Source organism: Sturnus vulgaris, chromosome 9 (genome assembly GCF_052056855.1).
Source record: "Sturnus vulgaris isolate bStuVul1 chromosome 9, bStuVul1.hap1, whole genome shotgun sequence".
Taxonomy (NCBI): domain Eukaryota; kingdom Metazoa; phylum Chordata; class Aves; order Passeriformes; family Sturnidae; genus Sturnus; species Sturnus vulgaris.
In genome coordinates, this window is record NC_142251.1 from 4,028,392 (window position 1) to 4,048,395 (window position 20,004).

A 20,004-nucleotide genomic window follows, 5' to 3' on the forward strand; every position below is an offset into this window, starting at 1 on the left:
TATTTTTTAATAAGTGGACCTATTATAAATATTTCCCTTTTGTGAAGTGGCTCATGTTAGTGCTCCTTGTAGAGTTATGTAGTTAACCTTTAGGTAAATATAAATCCAAATTCTCGAAAAATAAACTGTCAATCCAGCTGTGACTCGAGAGATGCTTTAAGTAAGTGCCATTGAGCTGTAAAGGCTGATGCATCCCTACTGTGCTGTAAAACTAAATATTATTAAATTGGGTTGCACGCAGGGGGAGGGGAAGGGGATGGGGGTTGTGAGGGACATCTGTTGTGCACAGAGCTCCTCTCCCTGCTCGTGGGGGGATTTGAAGCCTGGGAGGAGGGTGAGGATGTTCCCCCAGCACTGCTCCAGGCAGCCGTGCCCGGGGACAGGCATCTCCCTGTGCATGGACCTGCCCAGGGAGCGCTTGGATCCTGGAATCCTCATCCGGGAGCTGCTGCTCCTTTTCCCTCTATGACCAGCCTTCATTGCTTTGTCCTTTCCTACTCTTCCCTCGGCCGAGATTCATCGAGATGCTGTTGGTTTATTCTGTTACACCAGGCAGGTGCACTGCACCTTCAATCCGTGCCTCGCTTAATTTTTTTCCTCCTTTCTTCTGCCGTGCGGCGCTTGTTCAGATTCCACAGAGGGGGGAACAGGGAATTTTGTATTTCAAAATCAGTTCAGCAGATTTTGAAAAGCTATCTTTGAATATTCTATAATACACAGACAGATTTGAAGAGCTTATTAAAGAAAGCCCCTGACACACTTCAGCAATATTAAATCACTTCAGACGGTGCATGGCAGTGTAATGTTACTGAAGCATTTTAAAATGTTAAAAGAGCTTGGATTTGAAAGTACTGGTGGCTTCACAGCCTTTACTGTGAAAAGTGATTTAAAGTGTCAAAATTATTCTAGTGTTTGCAGTCTGTTACTTTCTTAAATGACAAAGAAGGGACATTAGTAAACAACTCTAACTGCATTTAATCTCTGGCCATCTAACCAGCTGATATGCTAGGTTAATATCTTTATTAAATGCTTATTTAATAAGCGGGCAGCTGTTCTGACAGGCCAGATGGACTTCTCTGTAATTGTGCTAATAATGAGAACTTTCTCACGAAAAGAAAGGGCAGTAAGAAGATGCATTTGGTGGGGGAACATCCTGACAAATGGCTTCAGGACAGTCTGGTCCCCTGCCCTGACAGGCTGGCTCTAGTAAGTGGTTCATCCCTCAAAGCAGGAAGGACCAGCAGTGAGAATTGGAGCAATGGGTTCTTTTGTTTTTTTTTTTGCTTAGATGTTTATTCTTCGTGTATTCTTTGCCTCCAGAGCCCCAGTCCTGCCTCCCTCATCCTGCTCCAGCACATTCCTGCTGTGGGTTCACAGCTGGTGCATTTTTGTCCCCAGCAAATCCACATTATGTAAAGCTGTAACTTTCTCCCGAAATGCTATCTTTTTGCACCTATCCCATTTATATTTCATGGGTTTAATTAACTATTTTCAGAGTTCTTTGCAAGAAAGATTACTAGATGAGTGTTAAAATTACAGCTTTGTTTGCGTGGAGACAGAGTCTTTTATACTGGGAACATTATCATAAGCAAGAGGAGTGGCAAAGTATGATGTTCTCAGCATGAGCAATGAATACATTTTTCATTTGTCTTTGTTCAAGTAACAGAATGAAAGCACTGAAAGAGAACTTGGAGGAGCAAAAATCTGTACTTACTATCTGGCAGTATGGAATTGGTAGATTTAAAAATTGAGTCCTTGCAGATTTTTTTTTGCTTTTGGTGACATTTCCAGCTACTTCCTGCACTGTAGTCTTTGTCCTCCAGCTGCTGGTCCAGAAGTGTTGGTCTTCTGTACACCCTGAGCAGTGTCTCTAGGCTGTGGAGGCATCTCAGATATGCCAAAGCACCTCAAATATAGATGTTGGAAGTAGTCACAGATAACTGTGTTTAAGCATCTAAAATCGTGGACAGTTGGCTCAGTAGATGGAGAACTTTATATGTTCCTCCCTCGCAATGGTTTGGCTTTTTATTTTCCTTTCATGTTTTAAACCCAGAAAATGACTGTTGCTTTTTGTTTCTTTCCTTAACAGCACTCGAAAGGAGTGAATGAGATGAACTGTTTGGGTTGTAGTATCTGAAAGGCTAAATTATTCTCTTGGAGAGACGTTCTAAATGAGCCTGACCGAGATCCTGGATCTGTGTGAAGAGGACTAAGGATATAGGATGTCAACTGAGACAGAACTTCAAGTGGCTGTTAAAACCAGCACAAAGAAAGACTCCAAAAAGAAAGGTAGTGACTCATTTCTCTTTATTTGTGTGTGTTTTTTACTTTAATCAGCTCCTACATCAGCCACCTTTGGCACATCTGTGGCTCTTCTGTTATCTGTGTGCTCTGTGAAAGTGGAATTTGTTAAGCTCAGTGGAAGTCTGGTGCAGAAATACGGGGTTTGATTCTCTGACATAAAAAGATATATCCTTTTGAAATATGTCTGAAATCTGAGAAAAGAATTGCATATTATTTATGGTTCATGAAGAGAAATCAGTTTTTTAAATTACTCAACAAAAGATCACTTCTCTTTTTCTCTTCTGATAAACACAATTTCTTCTAATGGCTTTTTTTCTGCTTTGTTCTGAGCTAATCAGAGCTCAAATGCACTTTCTGTTCCTGGAGTTTCAATTTTACTGAGACTTTGTGAAGTTAGAGAGCTCAGTAGCAATCTGTGGAGAGATTAATTGTAATCTGGTATATGGAAATACAAAAGAGGAGGAAGAAAACTCAAAATTAAGGGGAAGCTATGGAGAAATGCATGGTTGGATTAGTTCATATTTGTATTTACAATTTTGCCTCAGACTGTAGAGCAGTTCTTTGGAATGGTAAGTGTGAGAAATGGGACCATATGAATTTGGTGCTTATGCTGCTTAAAGATTTTTAGTACATTTAGTACATTTTTATTAGTATTTTTATTACGGTTTTAGTATTATTTTTATGGTTTTAAATACTGATGAACTGATGAACTCAAGACCTTGAATTTCTAGTGGTAGTTGTTGTTGTTCTGTGTAGCCATATTTGGTTATTTTTTAAACCTACACATGAAATTGTGATTGAAAACAGATTTAATATGAATTACTCAAATAAAAAAGTAAAACAAAAAGAAAACAATCATACTTAATATTTTAATACTCGACACAGCGAGATTTGAGCTTTCATGTGAGCTCTGGAGTTTGTCATTCTGTTGCTTTCTGTGGATGTGTAATTTAGCCATTTACTTCTGAGGAGTTTTCTTCATTTTTCTAAGACAAAGATTATCTTTGCTTATATATGCATAATGCAAATTTTACTCATAGTTAACTTGAACTGCTGGGCAGCAATACCATTTATTGCAGCAATTCTATCAAAACATTTACTAAGGTCTTGTGTTCCCCTTGGCTTTTGTATCAGAAATCTTTATCCTAGAGTTTGTAGAAGACACAGCAATTAAAAAATTTCAAGTGTTTGTTCATGAAGATGTTTTAAACCTTATGACTGCTCTAGGCCTACACTCAAAAATCAAAAATGATTCATTTAAGATTAAAAAGCTGCAGTTTGGAAAGGCAAGGAAAGGGGAACTTTGATGTAAATGAGAATGTGATCTAAGATGTTTAAGGCAAATAAAGTTAAAGTGGTTTGGTTGTATGATCATTCAGTTTTTGGGGGCAGGCAGGAAATTAAAAAATGTCATTTCTTTGCAATATGGATAATATCTTTTTGATGTGTGTCTCCTATGTTATTTCTTATGCTGGAGGCTGAAACTTTTGAAACCAGCAAACAACTCTTTTAGGAACTTGGCGTTTATGTTAATAAAAAATACCGCATCCAATTTGTAAAAACGTTTCCATAAATCACAATAACTGAACGCTTATCTGCCCAAAATCTGATTCTATCCCCCAGATGGAAATTCTGAGAATTACCTTCATTGCTGGGGGGGGGGAGTATAAACCCCGTTGTGTGGCAGTGATGTGTCTGGAGAGCTGGAAGGGACAGGAATGGCAGTGGCACATCCCCAGGGTTATTGTGGCTCAGTGCTGTCTGTGCAGTCTGAGTGCATCCCACCCCATCAGCCATCCCAGGGCTGGAGCAGTGAATGCTCCACACAGACAAGGTACACAATGCACGCACTGTTTGCTATTCAAATCGCACAGAAGCAGAGTCAAAAGAAACTTGGTGTGCTCATTTACTTGTCATTGAGTTGTATGCACTTGCTGTGTTCCAACAAAGGAGCCCTCCTCTGTATAGTGGGGGTGATGGACACGTGAAAAACGGGGATTTTTTTTTTCCTTTTTTCCCCCCAAGTTCATTAACTGCAAGCAGTGGCAGGTAGCAAGTGCTAACATGAAGTTTCTAATGTTGCTAATCAATGGGTTTGATTATACAATGGAGCTGAGTATTCCCAAGAAATAAGTCTTTGCTGTGTAAACAGGAATTTCAGCTCTAGTGTTTTTCCAGTGTTTTGTTGCACTTCTGGGAGAGCCGTGCATCCTTCTCCATCCTGAGGCCTCTTTTGCTGTATTATCCACTGGGTTTGGTAGCTCTCCTGCCTTCTGCAGCTCACAGCACTGCATGGAATGTCTGTTCCACATTTATATCCCACTCTGGAGGTCTGGGGTGACTGACAGGGGATGAGGATTAGTGTGGAGTTGGAGCACGGGACGAGGTTCTTTCCTGGTCTCAGCCTAAATCTTCTGTGTAGAGTCAGCCAAATCTTTAGTTCTCTTCACCTGCATAAACATCCAGTAAGGTGGTGTTTCTTGTTTGGAGTGTTGAAATAAAACAAAGCTGAATTCCTAGGATTTGTAAGGTGTTTGGGTATAAAATTACAGTATAAAGTATCAGATAAATGTGAGCAGCTCTTCTTACTGCTGTACAGTGGCCAAAAGGAAAGCAATGACTTACACTTTTTGTGGTAATAATTCCTACCTTGAGTTAAAACCACTGTGATGTCATTAGTTAACAATTTAATAACCTGGAAAGGTTAGAAAAAAAAAGTCCAGGAGGAGTCTAATGATATTTAGTGAGTGTGAATGCAAAGTCTTGTTGCTGGGATGGACTAAATCTGTGCCAGAAGGGTGGAATGTGTGGTTGAAGTTCCTTTAGGATTTCATATAGCTGCTTTTATGTTCTTTAAGAAGTGAATAAAAATTGCGTGTTTGTATCATTCAGGATAGGAAATTAGAATTTTTTATTAGCCAGAGTTGTTAGAAACATAAACCATGTTTGTCTTGTAGTACATGGGGGAAAAGCCTTGTTATAAGTGTGTATAGATTATTGAATCAAATTGAAAACATTTACTTGAGTCTATTGGAATTAAAATTGATTTATAAACCTCTCTGGGGGAAATGTGTTGCATTGATGTTGAATTCACACTGATAACTGCCTGGGAAAATTCCTTCTTGCAAAATTAGCTGAACAGAAAAATTGAAATGGGAGGTCAGTAAAGAAGTGAACCAGGCTACCAAGTTTCAGTGCAGATGGGTCTGCTTAGGGTAGGCCTAAGGGGACTTTTCTAGAGATTCCATCTCTTCCTCTTGCACTTAAATTCTGTAATTTTTCTATTTGAAGCTTAGGGCTTGTTCTGCAGTTCCATCTCTCATTGTATCCCCGATCATAAGACTCCTGAGTCAATTTTCAGAATGACAGAGACGTAAAAAATTGAGGCAAATTCAGAGAGGAGCTTGGGCACGTTGACACTCAGCATGATGAGGGTTGATGCTCAGGGGACCTTGGGTGAGATTCCCTTGTTCCATGGGTTTCCAGAGCTGTGGGGAGCAGCTCCCAGAGCAGGCAGGGAGCCAAGCAGAGATTGCTGCACCCGGCCAGTCGGAATGGGACATTTGCAGAGGGTGAGATGTGCTCTGCTGGAGCTGGAGGTGCTCTCCTGGCCTGGAGCTGGGCTCTGTGTCCGGGCTGGATGGATAGCCAGGTGCCCAGGATGGATGGATAGCCAGGTGCCCAGGCTGGGCTCCTCCAGGCTGGATGGATATCCAGGTAGCCAGGTGCCCAGGCTGGATGGATATCCAGGTGCCTAGGCTGTGCTCCATGTAATGTCCAGGATGGATGGATAGCCAGGTGTCCAGGCTGGGTGGATAGCCAGGTGCCCAGGATGGATGGATATCCAGGTGCCCAGGATGGATGGATAGCCAGGTGCCCAGGCTGTGCTCCAGGTGGTGTCCAGGATGGATGGATACCCAGGTGTCCAGGATGGATGGATACCCAGGTGCCCAGGCTGTGCTCCTCCAGGCTGGATGGATAGCCAGGTGCCCAGGATGGATGGATAGCCAGGTGCCCAGGCTGTGCTCCAGGAGGGGCAGCTGGTTCATGCCAGGTGAGGAGTTCACACCAGGGCAGTTTGTGTGTCAGTGCTGGCTGCAGGTGAGAGAGCTGAGTCTGAACCTCTTGGGATCACAATGGCAAAAAGCTTAATTGTCCCCTTTTCTCTCTTGACTGCTGATTAAAAGGAAAGCAGTGGCTGCAGGACCATTCACGTGGATTGGGCCTGTGGCAGAGTCACATCTATTTCCTGGGTCTTTTAAGCACTAATGAGAGGCTGGGGTCTGTCTAACTGTCTAAAAGAAAACCTTTGCATCCCCAGGAGCAAAACTCTAGTCAGACTGAGATCAAACAGGAGCTACCTAGTTAGTCTAAAAGCCTTTGGGGATAGGAAGCCTTTAAACGAGATTCTGTTTTGTCATTGTCAGTTTTCATCATAGGTGCTAATCTACCCCAGTCCTCTTTTGGGCTTCTTACACCTCATTTGAATCCAGTCTTTGCACTAATCATTGCTAAACTTGAGAGTGGAATGTGGGTTTCTGATGTAAAAGTTACAATTTTGCTGACACACAGAAATGTTGGTGCAGTTTTTGCAGCTACGTTTCCAGGTTAGAACTTCAGTTTGGATTAATAAGTGCTATGAACATTGTTGGTGGATTACTTTTCAAAGAAATTAACTTTTTTTTTTTTTAAAACCTTGTTATCAACTACCAACAATTAAAGCATCATCACTGTAATGAGGCATTTCAAGATGTCACACTGGTATAGGTTCGTTTATTTTTCTGATTATATAGCTAAGATTCATGGAATCCAGCGAAATTTAAATTTGATCTAAAGAGCAATGAACAGAGAATCTTCTTTCATTGACTGGGAGTGGATTTGCTTTGTTTGCTTGCAGTAGCTGTGAGTTTTTCAATAATTTATAGATCAAGTAACAGCAACATTAATTGATACACTAATTGTGTCCACATGTCTGCCTTTAACAAATCTCTTCCGTGAAATGATTACTGACAATATTAATTGCACATCTTTTGTGAGTTGATATAAGTTATGAATTCATTCTCAAGTAGAAAGGGGGTGGGAAAATCATTAATTTTGACATTGTGTAGCTATAATTAACAAGGGTTATCCAATAACCTATCATCAATTAGAGAGCTCATGAATTCTGTTTTAAATACCATGTACCAAAGGGGGTCTGTGGTTGTTAATTGAAGGATTCTTTGGAGGTGATGGATGTTGTCTCTTGTTGCAGATATGATGTTGACTGTTGTTTTTAATTGAGGGAAATCTGCCTAAACTAAGGTTGGGGCTGGTGTTACTTTGCTGTTCCTCAGCAGAAGAATCAATAAGCTGTTGAATGTTAAGAACAACATTTCCTGAGAGCTTCTGTTATAATGCCTCAGAGTTTTAACAGTCATAAAAGCATTTCAGGTTTAAAGTAGAAATCAGGAGCTCGATGCAATGTGTATTTCAGAGAGGATTTGAGTCGTGTAACAGTCCATAAATACAGGTGGGAACTGCTGGCTCTGCACTGGGGGACCTGCTGTGAGCATCACCTGTGCATCCCCAGCCTGTGCTGTACCTTGGTTCTGGCTTCTTCCTCTTAATGCTCTAAAACTACCTCTGAGATTTGATTGAAATATGGAGAAAGTGGGGCTGAGGCTGATAAAGAAGTAGAACTTCTAAAAAGGCAATCAGTTCATTTTCAGCAAAACTTTTTCTCTGCTTGCTCATTGAAAAGACTCTCAGCAAAATTGCAAAATTCATATGAGAACTCCTGTAAATTGAAACTTTTGTTTAGAGAGTTCAGGGAAGAAAATTCTATCATGTAATGAAAAACTGAGCAGGAGTGACCTAATTCATCCAGATTAGTAGCTAAAATGCCTCCAGAGGTTTGGATTAGTAGAAGTTTCCTAATATGGCTCACAGAGAAATATTCTACAGGGACAAGTATGTTGGTGATGATAATGTTTTTGTAGCATTCTTCATCCAAAGATATTTTCTTGCCAAATAAATATTAATGAGTAACATTTTTGTCAGCATGTTGCACTACGAGCACTTGAGCATTTGTAATTTTCTGAAACATTTTGCTTTTTCCATCAATGTTATTATTACTTGTAGAATTTCCCATAAAATGAAATAAAGTATTGCTCTCTGTATATTACAGATTAGAGGTATCACCTGTGTTGATAACTGCTCCCATTTTGCTGAAGGGATATCAAACACTAGTAAATTTGGAATATTAGCTTGATCCCAGTATTAAATTGCTCCCTGATTTTCCCTGAAATGAACAGATAACACTTAGCATTGGTGTCTGCATTATTGCAGTGTATACTTTTTCATATTACTAGGCAAATTCCTCCAATCTTATATAATTTTATGTAATTTATGGAAAATCATGAGCTTTCCTGACCTATGTACATATGGGGGAAATGTAAATTGATTTCAAAGGTAGTTAGATCCTTGCATAAAAAGCCAGTGCTGATCTCTCAGTTATTTTCCAAAGATTACAGCACAAATCAGGGCAGAGCTTGGGGTGTAATCTGAGGATCTTGTTTCTTATTTGTGCTTTAACCAGCACGTTTCACTCTCTCAGTGTTGACATCACAGTAACTTCATTAATCAGCTTGTGAAGAAGAAACTCTGGAGGAATACACATGTTAACAAAACACATGCAGAGTTTGGTTTGTGTGTTGAAGTAGCCTGAATTAGAAATGCTTATTTAGATATATATATACATACATATATATATATATGTTAGTCATAAAATCTTTAGTTGAAAAAGAATTGTCTCCTTAATGTCACAGAGCACTCACCACTTCTGGTTAAGAAAAAACTGACCCACAGAATTGGTGCTATTTTGAAATACTATTACAGAAATTGTAAGCCCTTCATTCATGCCTTATGGTATATTCCTCTTTAAGAGCTTGAAGAAATATGTAGGGAATTTGGCCAAGTAATAGGTTCAGACTTCCTGTGATAAATATGTCAGGGCAGACATTCACTGTGCTCCTCAGGAGTAAAGAACAAGATGTTGGTGTGATCCTCATGCATGATTTTATGTATAGGATCAATATGGATGTTATTGGTCCTCCACAATAAGGGTAATATATTATACATACATAAAATGTATTTGGGTTGTCCTGTGGTAGAGTTGTTGATGTTCCTTGTGAGTCCCTTCCAACTCAGCTTGTTCTGTGTTTCTGTGAATGTGCTGAAGTATAACATTTCTCTTCAAAGTGAATTAGAGATAAACATGTCCTCAGAAATGACATCCTATTTGTATTATTGTTATCTAAACATTGTTATATATTACAGTTAGCTGTTGGCAAAAGGACAGGAAAAAGAGCATTTCTCTGCTTTTACATTTGCTTGGCTTTGCATATGTGATAATATTTAGTTTGCTTAACCGAGTAATGTGTTTGTGGGGGTCCTTTGTAGGGAAAAGAAAGGGATGTACTTTAATGCTCATTGGCTTCTTTCCTTCTACTTGCAACAGTAGTGGGGGCAGAGCAGATATCCCAGTATTGGAGAGTTGCCAAAGGCTGTTTTCAGTGTGGGTCTGGCTATAAAACCTCGTGTGGAGATGCTCAACCTCTTAAAAAAGTTTCTGCTTTGAGCCTCCTGAACAGCCAGAGCCTCTCCCCACAGATGAGGATCCGTGGGGTTGAAATCACTTGTGATGTACACACGTGTTTATCCTGTTCTCACTGCCCAGGCTGAAACACACCAAACCCAGTTGTTATCACTTTCTTACAAGCAGGCAAGTTTCCCCCTTTTATTTACTCCAGTATTGGCTTTTCCCAATTCCTTTTATTTATGCAGTTGTGCAGTGCAGGAGAATAGTTGCCAACACAATATCCATTATTATTCTGACAAGAACAGAGTAGCTTTCACTTCCATTTCCCAGAGACTGCATTACTCATTGCTGCAAAACAGCATTAAAAACAGGAGAAGGAGGGTGAATTGTCATTTGCCTGCTGAGTCCCAACACTGCCTGTCCTTGCTCCAAGTAGATCAGGTTTGAAGCAGAGGTGGGAATGATGTGAGCTCTCTGTTTGTGATGGGGCAAACAAGGAAAGCAGAGGAGCTGTTGCTCCATCAACACAGAAGTCCTTGGGAGTGGAACCAAAAGAATTGGCATGGTGATGTTTCCAGCATCTTCCATTGGAGTAACTGAATCTGGTGGGCTACAGGGTTTGGGGGGATTTTTCCTCTCCCAGATCCTCCTGGCAGTGGTTTCAGTGGCCATAGGATATCCTGCAGAGCTGTCCAAAAGCACAGACAGCTCCACCCTTGACTTCTAAATATTAACATTTTGCACAAGATTCTTCTACAAGTGACAGGAGCAGAGCTTCCTCTGGAGCCAACTTTAATGTCTACCCTGCTTTAACCACCAGCAAATGCTGAACAGCTAATCTGTGATCTATAATTACACCTCTTATGCTCTTAGTTTAGTTAGAGGGAGAATTGTGTAGTGAAAAGGATGATTCAGGGAGCGAAATGAAATTAAGCTCAGTCTTTTGAGGTTAGCTATTAATTTCATTTTAAATATAAAATTGCCTTGAAAGTAATAAGAGGGTAATATTCACACATCACAATAATGTGCTGATAACTAGGTAGAAGGCAAAAACACCAGTAGTAGTTGGATGAACCAATCTTTTTTTCCACAACCTTGTGTTGCCTGTGTAAGTTTTAAATTGAATTCAAATGTCCAAAGTCACATAAAGTGAATTAAATGCACCAGGAAAATTGTGTGTACTCTGAACTCTGGCATGGCTTAAGTTTCATATTGACATGGTTACCAAGTGTGTTCAGTGTTTGCTGTATTTACTAGTGTAGGATGTTTATGGTTATTTTTTTTTTTAAATGCACTTATCTGAAATGTCTCTTTAAAAATCACGTTACCAGCCCTTCCCAGTAAAATTGGCTGTGGAAGAACAGTCTGTGCTGTGGTGAGTGTGTCAGAAGGATGGCAGTGCTTGAGAGACACTGGAGATGAAAATGAAAGCTACCTACAGAATTCTTTATCTCTCTTGCCTATTTTCTTTCCCTGTGCTAGACTATAACTAAAGCAATACATTATATCCGTGCCTCTGTTTAATTGCATTAAAGAAATGCCGGGGCTCTAAGGTTAAGCACTAAAATTCTAAGGAAGCAGAGCCTCAAAGTTGCCTGTGTAAGCCTCATTTACCATCCCTTCAGGATACACATTTTCATGCAGTTTTTAATGAGCTGAGCTCATCTTGCTGTTTCCTGGAGACCTTTGTCCTGCTCAGTGAATGGAAGGACGGTGGTCAGGGAATGTGCTCCATCTGGGGCTGATTTCTGGGCTGCCTGCTTTGTTTGCATGGCACCCCAGCCTGACTGTGGATGTGTGGGTATTGGTGGAATCTGAATTCCTTACATCTTAGAACAATTCTTTTCATACACACCTCTGAAATATGTTTAAAATGAATGGTGTGAATGACTGGACATCAGTGCAGATCAGAGGAGTGCAGTCAGCAGGATTTGGGAGGGATTATTTTGGCAGAGGAACAAATGAGAAGAGACTGAGAGTTGGTTAAGTTACAGATGCTTAGCATGATCCCAGGGTTAGAGCAGAGGGGCATGAACAATCGTTAATGACACTGAGGTTTATTAGAGATTATCTAATTCTAAAATGATGGAAAGACCCATGCTTTGAAGCTCATCTGCATATGTTAATGAGGTCCAGGATAATGGTAATTAATAATAATTATTTTTTGGCCTAGTCACTCCCTACAAGACAATTGTAGGTGGTCCCACTCAGTGCTAGATGAAACAAACACAGCTTGGGTGTAAGCTCACTTTAATGCTCATTTGTAGGTTCTTGTCTGGGGGTTTTTTATGCAGACTTTTTATGCAGACTTATATTTAAGGAGAGCAACAATCCTGAGGTCAGATCTCATGGATGCAATGAACCTTTCATTGTGTTTAAAAACCAGTAGGATTTTATCTTAATTTCACTGTTCACATTCATTTTAAATTATCTCACAACCATTTTCAGGGACATGGTCATTTAAGCAAATAAAGATAAAGTAAATATATATTTCATACATTTAAAAACCTAGTAAACTCTCCAGTAATTTTGCAATTCAGTAATTCCTCATATTCTATTCCATGCATAAACTGCTGGTGTACTGAAAAGATTATAAAGATAAAGAGAAGGTTTCGGTTTGGGTTTTTTAATCTTGTGGTAGAACCAATTATTTGAGGTTAAATGTCCATAGAGCAGTCAGATATTGGATTTTTAGGATGTGAAATTATTGTGTGTTGATACGAAATACTTTGTGTCTTTGTGTATTAATTACACAGAAATTATTTTAAGGGGAGATTTGTATCCTTTTGGTAATGAAGCAATCAGTGCAAATTTAAAGATGCAGAAAACACTTCTATAAACACACTATGGAAAATGTATTTCCTGTTGCCTGTTAAGATTGACAGATAAAGATGTCACTTGTAACAAGTGACCTGATATTTGCTAGTGGAGTTCAGTTTTGTAGTAAAATGCTCACAACAGAGGAAATAGGAAGCCTTGAAGTTCAGAAAAGTAAATTGTTTTCCCCCATTTACTCACAGCTCAGCTTTCAGGGAGGTTCTATGGACATTTAATCTGGTTTTGATTATTTCATAACGAGGAAGCTCATTTGGAGCTGTTGGCCAACACAAGAGTAAGAAAGTCAGAGCTGCACCTTTGAGTGAAGTTATCAAAGAGGACTTTTATGTTTTATTAAATTGGTGCAGTGAAATGAGACATTGTTTTCCACTGCTGGATTGCAGGGAAATGCTCTGGTTAGAGAGTGAGATGGGGGAAAAGACACCAAAGGTGCATCTCTTGATGTGTTTTTTCAGGAGTGTGGAGTTACCTTCAGAAGTGTAACCTGAAGCTCGTGTGAGTTCACTGGCCATCAGATGAGCTCTGTGAAGGCAGCCTCACATATTCTGTGCTTTCTTCTTGCTCTGTTCCACACAGGCTATCTCCAGCAGATAAGTCTAAACTATTACAACATCATCTTTTGTTAATGCCTCATAACCTCTGCAGGCCAGATTTTGTCATTTCTGTCATTTCACACTAATTATATCCAAACACAAGCTGATTTACTTTTTTCTCTCAAAGCAGATGATGTTTGGAGGAGGCTGAATTCTCTAAGGTTAGTAATGAAGTTTCCATTTGAAGTAACCCAGTTCAAAGGGGGAAGATTTCCCCTTTAGGTTTAGAGCAAAGGTTCTAAAAGCCTGAGATGTGAAAATAAAGAGGCAGTAGCTATAAATACCTTTCAAATTATGTCTCTTTAGACTTGCTGAAATGTGTGGTTAAGCTTCTTTCTAGCTGCTTTATAATATTCAAGGTTATTGGCCTGCATTAAACTCAAAACCCTTTAGATGCCTTTTTTTTATCAAGTTAGTCAGTACTGACAAGTGGAGAGATTTGAAAATGAGGGTCTATGAGGAGAAGAAAACCAACAGACTCGAAAGGAACTGGATGTTTTCTCCTAAAAAAATAATTTTGGTATTTTTACACTCAAATATGAATTATCTTAATTATTAAGTGTATAGCACAAGCAGTTCCCTCTTGCCAGTGCTGTTTATATAAACAGTATCCCTGGAATGTGGGTATTTAGTCAGCCAAACTCTCATGTCTAGAAAACATTAATATGCTTATGCTGCTATGACCAAGGCAAAATATTCCAAGTGCATCACCTCTGAAAGTTCCTTTGCCAGCATTTGGAGCAGATCTCATTTGATCTGCTGCGTGTGATGGGCTTTGAGGCCTGAGATTTCATAATCAATATGTTCCTATTCATCAGAATTTCATCTACTTAGATATGTTAATTTACACATTTACTCAACTCAAGCCTAATAGTGAGTAGCATTAAGTGAATGCTAAGTCAGAATTGTTGAGGGAAACACTTTTCTTTCATGGGAATTTCAGCTCTGAGTCTGGAATTCAGCCATGAGATGTGAGAGTCTGGAGTGCAGCTGGAACAGCCTTGTCCAGTGCACAGCTGGGCCAGTGCTTGCATTGGCAGTGGTGGAATTCCTCCAAATGATGGTGGTGTTTCACACACCAGCTTAGAAAGGGAGCTGGATCTCTCCAGGGCAGTGAATCCCAACACTCACTGTATTGAACTGAAGCACCTGTGTGGTTGGAGGTGGATCTTTGTGCTCCCTCTGTAAAAAACCTCCTAAGTGGTGTTAAAGGTATGAAGATTGTGCAGAAAGCATTGAACCTCTCTGAGAATCTCAAGCCACTGGATCCTGCGGGTTTTTATTTCTTGTGTCAGACAGAGGTGTGGCTAAAGCTTCATAGGACTCCTCTTTAATGTGCTTAACCTTTGTACCAGAGGCATTTTTATTCATTTGGTGTCTTAAGTACAGCAGGAGATTGGAGCAGCATTGCCAACCTCTGCAAATGCTGTAATCATGGTATTAACCTACTTCAGAGCCCCGGGAGCACACTCACTTTGTGAGGGGAGCAAGAATGTTGTCATCACTCTGAGTTCACTGGCAGGTTTTAAACCAAATTCTGCTCCTCTGATTTGTGTCTCAAAGTGGAAGGTGCAGTGGAAATGATTCTTCTGTTTTCCATTCTGCTTAGAGGAATATGAGTTTCCTGTACATTTTCTTTGCCTCCTTGAGAAGGTTTGTATTTATTTCTGCTGTGCATAGACACTGAGATTTTCCTAGCACATGGAATGTTGTTTTAGGAAAAGGAGTGAATGGCTTGATACATCCCAAAGTAATTTTCCACTCAGGTTTGGGCTTCCAGCTTACCATAGCTTATAGCCACTACAAGCAGAGCCCTTTCAGCATTTTAGGCTCAAGGAGTGAGTGTAAAAGACAATGCTCATGTGCACTGGGTACAGTTTTCATTTTAGAATGGAATCTTTTCCATTCTGAAATGGAAATTCTAAAGATTCCATTCTAAAACCAGCCTGATTCTTTCATTAGAGACCCACGTACAGAAATTTAAGAATGGTCAGTAGCCTGCTGTCCATTACCTGATGCTTCTTTCCTGCTCTTAACCTCCTGCAACTGAAACTTCCAGATTTCCTAGAATGATTTTGGAGATACTTCTGTCTCTGAAAAACCTTGTGAACTTATGTTTAGAGGAAGTCACTCGGAGCAACTGTGCCTATAAAAGATAAATTGACCTGAAAATGGAAACCTTCAAAGAAGCAAGAGTAAGAAAGGAGAAGGAATTGTTGCTATTTTTAATGACTTTTCACTAGCTATGGTGCCTGGACCAGCCCCACAGAACCCAGCATGTGGTCACAGTGCTGCACCTCCACCATGCCTTGAAAAGAAAAAAAGTTGGATTCTTATTTCTGCACAAACAATCCCTGCTTTCCTTACAGTTAATTTTCAGTGAAAAGAAGCAACAGCCAGTTTTCTGGTTCTAACTGCACTCATAATAATAGCAAGTTGGCAGCAACGGTGAAGAAGGGAAAATTCACGCCTTTGCAGCTAAACATTTTGTTCTGAACTGTATTTTAATTACAAAATGTCACTTTGTGATAAATGAAGCTTTCTTCTTCTAGCTGGTTTCAATTAAGTTTTGTTTTAGAAAGGAAGAATAGGTTTTAATAAGGCTCAAAACACATAAAAATATTTCATTTTGACTTTAGTAGAACAAAAAGGATTTTAATATTGAATCAATATCGAATAACTCGAAGTTATCTTGGCTGTGGGCCTTGTTTTCTTGCTATCCAGGTTGCTGTTTTTACTGGCCAGAGTCATCACTGGTTCCAGTGGATACTTTTTACCTTTCCAGATGCTGAATTGCTGCATCCCAGATGCTGGCAGGAAAAGCCAAACCAACCTGCATTTGGGGTTTCTCTGAGCTTAGAGATTTTATGGAATTAGGGACACAAACAGGGGCTCACTTCATGATTAAGGATTTTGACTTAAAGGAAGAATCTATTTCCCATAAAGATGTGGGAAATAAACATCTTCCTGTAAAATCACATCTCTAATTTGACTTTGGAGGTAATGGATTCATCAGAGGACAGTTTATAGGATTTATTCTGTCTGGCTCCAATCTGATGTGTGGTGTCATTCATTAAAGTCCAGGGTGAAGATTCTTCAGGGAGGTTTCATGTGATCAAGAAACCTACCACAGAATGTTCCCATTCTTAGGGAAATTATCAAAGGATTACTTTCTAGTTTGCTAGAGCTGCCCCACTTAAAGCAAATTTGCTGGGGTCTGCTTTGGAACCAGTGCAAAAGGTCTGCACGTTCAGTGGGGTGGGCTCAGCTCTCAGTTGTGTGACAATAAATCTGCTGAAATCAGTGCAGACAGATTTCCTGGAAATTACCAAACCAAGACAATCTTGTAAATTATAGGTTTTGTTAGCTGAAACCAGTACGGAAATGGCTTTTCCTAGAATTTACACTTAGAAATGATGTATTCACACACTTTCACTAGTGTGTGACATAGCTGAGGTCAGGGGATGTGGCAGTGATTTCAGGGAATTGCTGGCCCAGCTGCCTGTCCATGGGACAACATTTAGATAAAGAAAATTAGAAAAAAATAGCACTATCCTCAAGATGAAGATTTGACAGTTTTCCCCCAGTCAGCTGGACAAGAAACCCACAAAATATTGCAGTGTAGACAAAGCTGCAGGTTGGCTAAAAGCTTTAAATTCCAGTTAGTGCTGGGTGGAAGCAGAGCATCAGCCACATCCAGGCTCTTAACAGAGCACTCTGTGGAGGGAATGTGATTTTCTCTTTAAGATGCCTGAAATAAAGCTGGCTCCCTAAGAAGGAGAGATTTTAAATATCTTGTCATTGTGAAGGGATTTTAGTCCCCCGTCTGTAAGAATAAACATATGTGACTCCAGGTCTGCTGCTTACAGGGTCGGCAAGAATTCTTGGAGGGAAATAAATTAATGTCAGTGATTCCTCTGGTTATCTTTTAAATGTGAATAAATGCACCTTTCAATGTCAGGTGTCTCTAGTTTTCAGAATGGTCAACACAAGGTGGTTTGTAGACTTGGCAGTTTAATGCTGTGAAAATCTTCTGGCAGGGAGACAGATGTGGCAAACCCCTCGTTGGAAGAGGAGCAGGTAAGGATTTAACACCCAAGTAGCTGCTGAGCACACAGGCACTTGATTTTCTTTGTTAGGGGAAAAAGGTAGAGTGGCTGTGGAATGTGAGGAAATCGGGAATTTCTCTAACATTTCATAGAAATAGAAGGAAATTGCTATTGAGGAGAAAGGAAAAGCTCTTCAGAAATCCAGCTGCTCTTGGAGTTGGAGCTGCAAGTTCTTCACTGTCCTGTTACACGATTATACTCACGAAAAGAAACCTTTGTTTTTCTCCTTTTGCACCCATTTTTTCCCCCTCAGTCTCTGATAAAGATGTACATCTTGCTGTAAACACGTGGAAGGCTGTAAGTATTTCCATCTCCCGCAGGTAAAATATGCAGCGTGACACAATTAAAATACAGGAATACTCACCGTATTTCTCAAGCAGTTTTGCCTCCTTTCATTTGGCAGCACATTGTCAGGACGTTCCTAATGAATCCAGCCTGCAGCAGGAGCTGCTCTCTTCCCAGTTTTCCCTTTATGAGTTAACAAAGAGAGAAAAGTAGGGAAAGTGTGTCAGGGGCATCAGGGAGAATGACAGGCGGCTTCAGGGGCAGGTGTTGGATCTGTGCAGCTCCGGAGGTGCCACTGAGCCTCCAAACCCACTTTGGACTCTGCTTGTAGGAAATTGAGAGTTCTGCCCAAGGCAGATAAAAAGGAAATTTGGGACTGAACAACTTCGGTCGAATAACTTTGGCAGAAAATGCCTTTTTTTTTTTTTTTTTTGCCTTTGAGTCCCAAAAGGCACACACAGAAATCACGTCAGCCTTGTTTTCTTTTTAATTTTTCACTTTTTTCCCTTTTTTTTTTTCAGCTGTGTGGCAGATTTAGGCTATATCATGCTTGAGTTTTAAGGAAGTTCTGACAGTTTCTGTCTCCCTTTGAGGAATGCTGTGATGCTGAATCAAATTAGGTATAGTAACTGGTCTGCAATTTCAGGTGTTTCCTTAAACTATTTACAAATATTCTTGCAGTAAATCAAGCACTTTTAGTGGTGCATTTTTCTAAACAGAGTGATTGCCTTGAAAACATCTGCCTAAATATATCACTTTTATACTGAACATCCCCTGCATGTTGAGAATCCTTGATAGTCTAAATACACCCAAATGGGAATTTTTTCACCAGTATTGGAGCTCTAATCACACCACGCTTTGCTTTCTTCAACTCCTTTTATAGTCTCAATCTAAATCAAAATTTTTCCTTTTCAAGTTGGATTTAGTGGGATATTCCTGAAAAATCTCTGTTCTTCCTCACTTTCCCATCAAAATTTACAGCCCAGAAGTAACTTTGGGAGTGTGGGAATTGCAGAGTTTGCAAATACACAGGCAGAAGATTTCTCTAATACAGCTGTTAGGCTTTATGGATTTACCTTCATAAATAATTAACCATAACCCTAAATGAAAAACTGTTTAGATTTTTCTTTTCCTTAGGTGGGCTGAAATACATTACTTCAAGTAAATTGTCTTTCAGTATCTTCCCAATTTAATTTGTCTCACTTTAATTACTACTCTTTGGCATCATTACAGTGTTTTTTCCATTTCTGTCTAAATAAAATGTTTCTGTAATGCTTTTCCAGAGGCTGCAGGGGAAGAGCAGCACCAGCAATGCAGGATAGAAAGGTGATGGTGCATAAGCAGTGCCACAAGGATGAGAGACAGATCAGAGCAGTTAATGGAAAAAAGCCAAAACTTAACTGTTATGAATTACAGGAAGAAGCATTTTGTAATCTTGAAACAAAGCTTCCTATGATTATTGAAGTCACTACATAAGCACTGGTGAGTCACCAGTCAGTATATTTGTTTCAAGGATGGGAATATATTGTTTTCCTGCAATGTCAGCATCTATTTTGATTTGCCTTGTCCTTACCTTCTTTTGGGCCTCCTGTTGCTGGGATTTTCTCCCTAATTGGTTTAGGGATGTTTTGCTAGAAAAGTGCAAGGACTGTTTCTCTGACTACATCCAGGAGAACTTCTACAAACCTGGCTTGCCCTCCATGGCCTCAGTTATTTCTTCCTTTATTGTATCCCTCTCAATCTCACTCACACTTCCATCCCTGCTAACAGTAGTCTGAGATTTGCCTGAGAAAAAGTTTCTCTGTGCATATCCTTCCATAACAGACTTTCCATGAAAGTTTCTAGAATTAACCTGTTAGGAAAATAAGCATCCCTTTGCTGCCATGGAAGTGCACATAACCTGAAAGATCCTCACAGTGGTTTCTCTTCACTGAATTTGGACTGAGGATGATTTTCAGGCATTGTTTGCTTAACAGAGAGGGTTTATGGCAGCTTGAAGGGTGGCTTTAGTCTTCCCTCACCTTTGCACATTGTCTAGGAAACCAAAGGAAGGTTTGGAGGTGTTTAGTAATGCTGGGCTCTGTCAGTGGCTCTGTGTTTGTGTGGTTATGGAGTTGAGTGCATCACAAATACAGATGGTTTGGATCCAGTGTAGAAAGGAGAATTAGTGACTGTAAAGGTCTGGTGAGACCTGCCTGTGCCAGTGCTCCTGTTACTCACACAGTGCTGAGTTACTTTTGCCATCAGGTGTGTTGACACTGAATAGAAAACGACTTTTGCTGCTTCTCTTTGCACT

General features: G+C 40.0%; 1 protein-coding gene across 17 annotated transcripts in view; it reads left to right on the top strand.

The window, feature by feature from the left end:
* DAB1 (DAB adaptor protein 1) overlaps window positions 1-20,004 on the top strand; it is a 413,546-nt gene that overhangs the window by 305,637 nt on the left and 87,905 nt on the right. For all 17 annotated transcript variants that reach the window (XM_088169651.1, XM_088169658.1, XM_088169652.1 and 14 more), the window contains one exon: window positions 2,090-2,289. In XM_088169651.1, coding sequence (XP_088025777.1) covers window positions 2,223-2,289 — 67 coding nt within the window. In that variant the 5' untranslated portion in view covers window positions 2,090-2,222. The remainder of the gene's footprint in view (window positions 1-2,089; window positions 2,290-20,004) is intronic.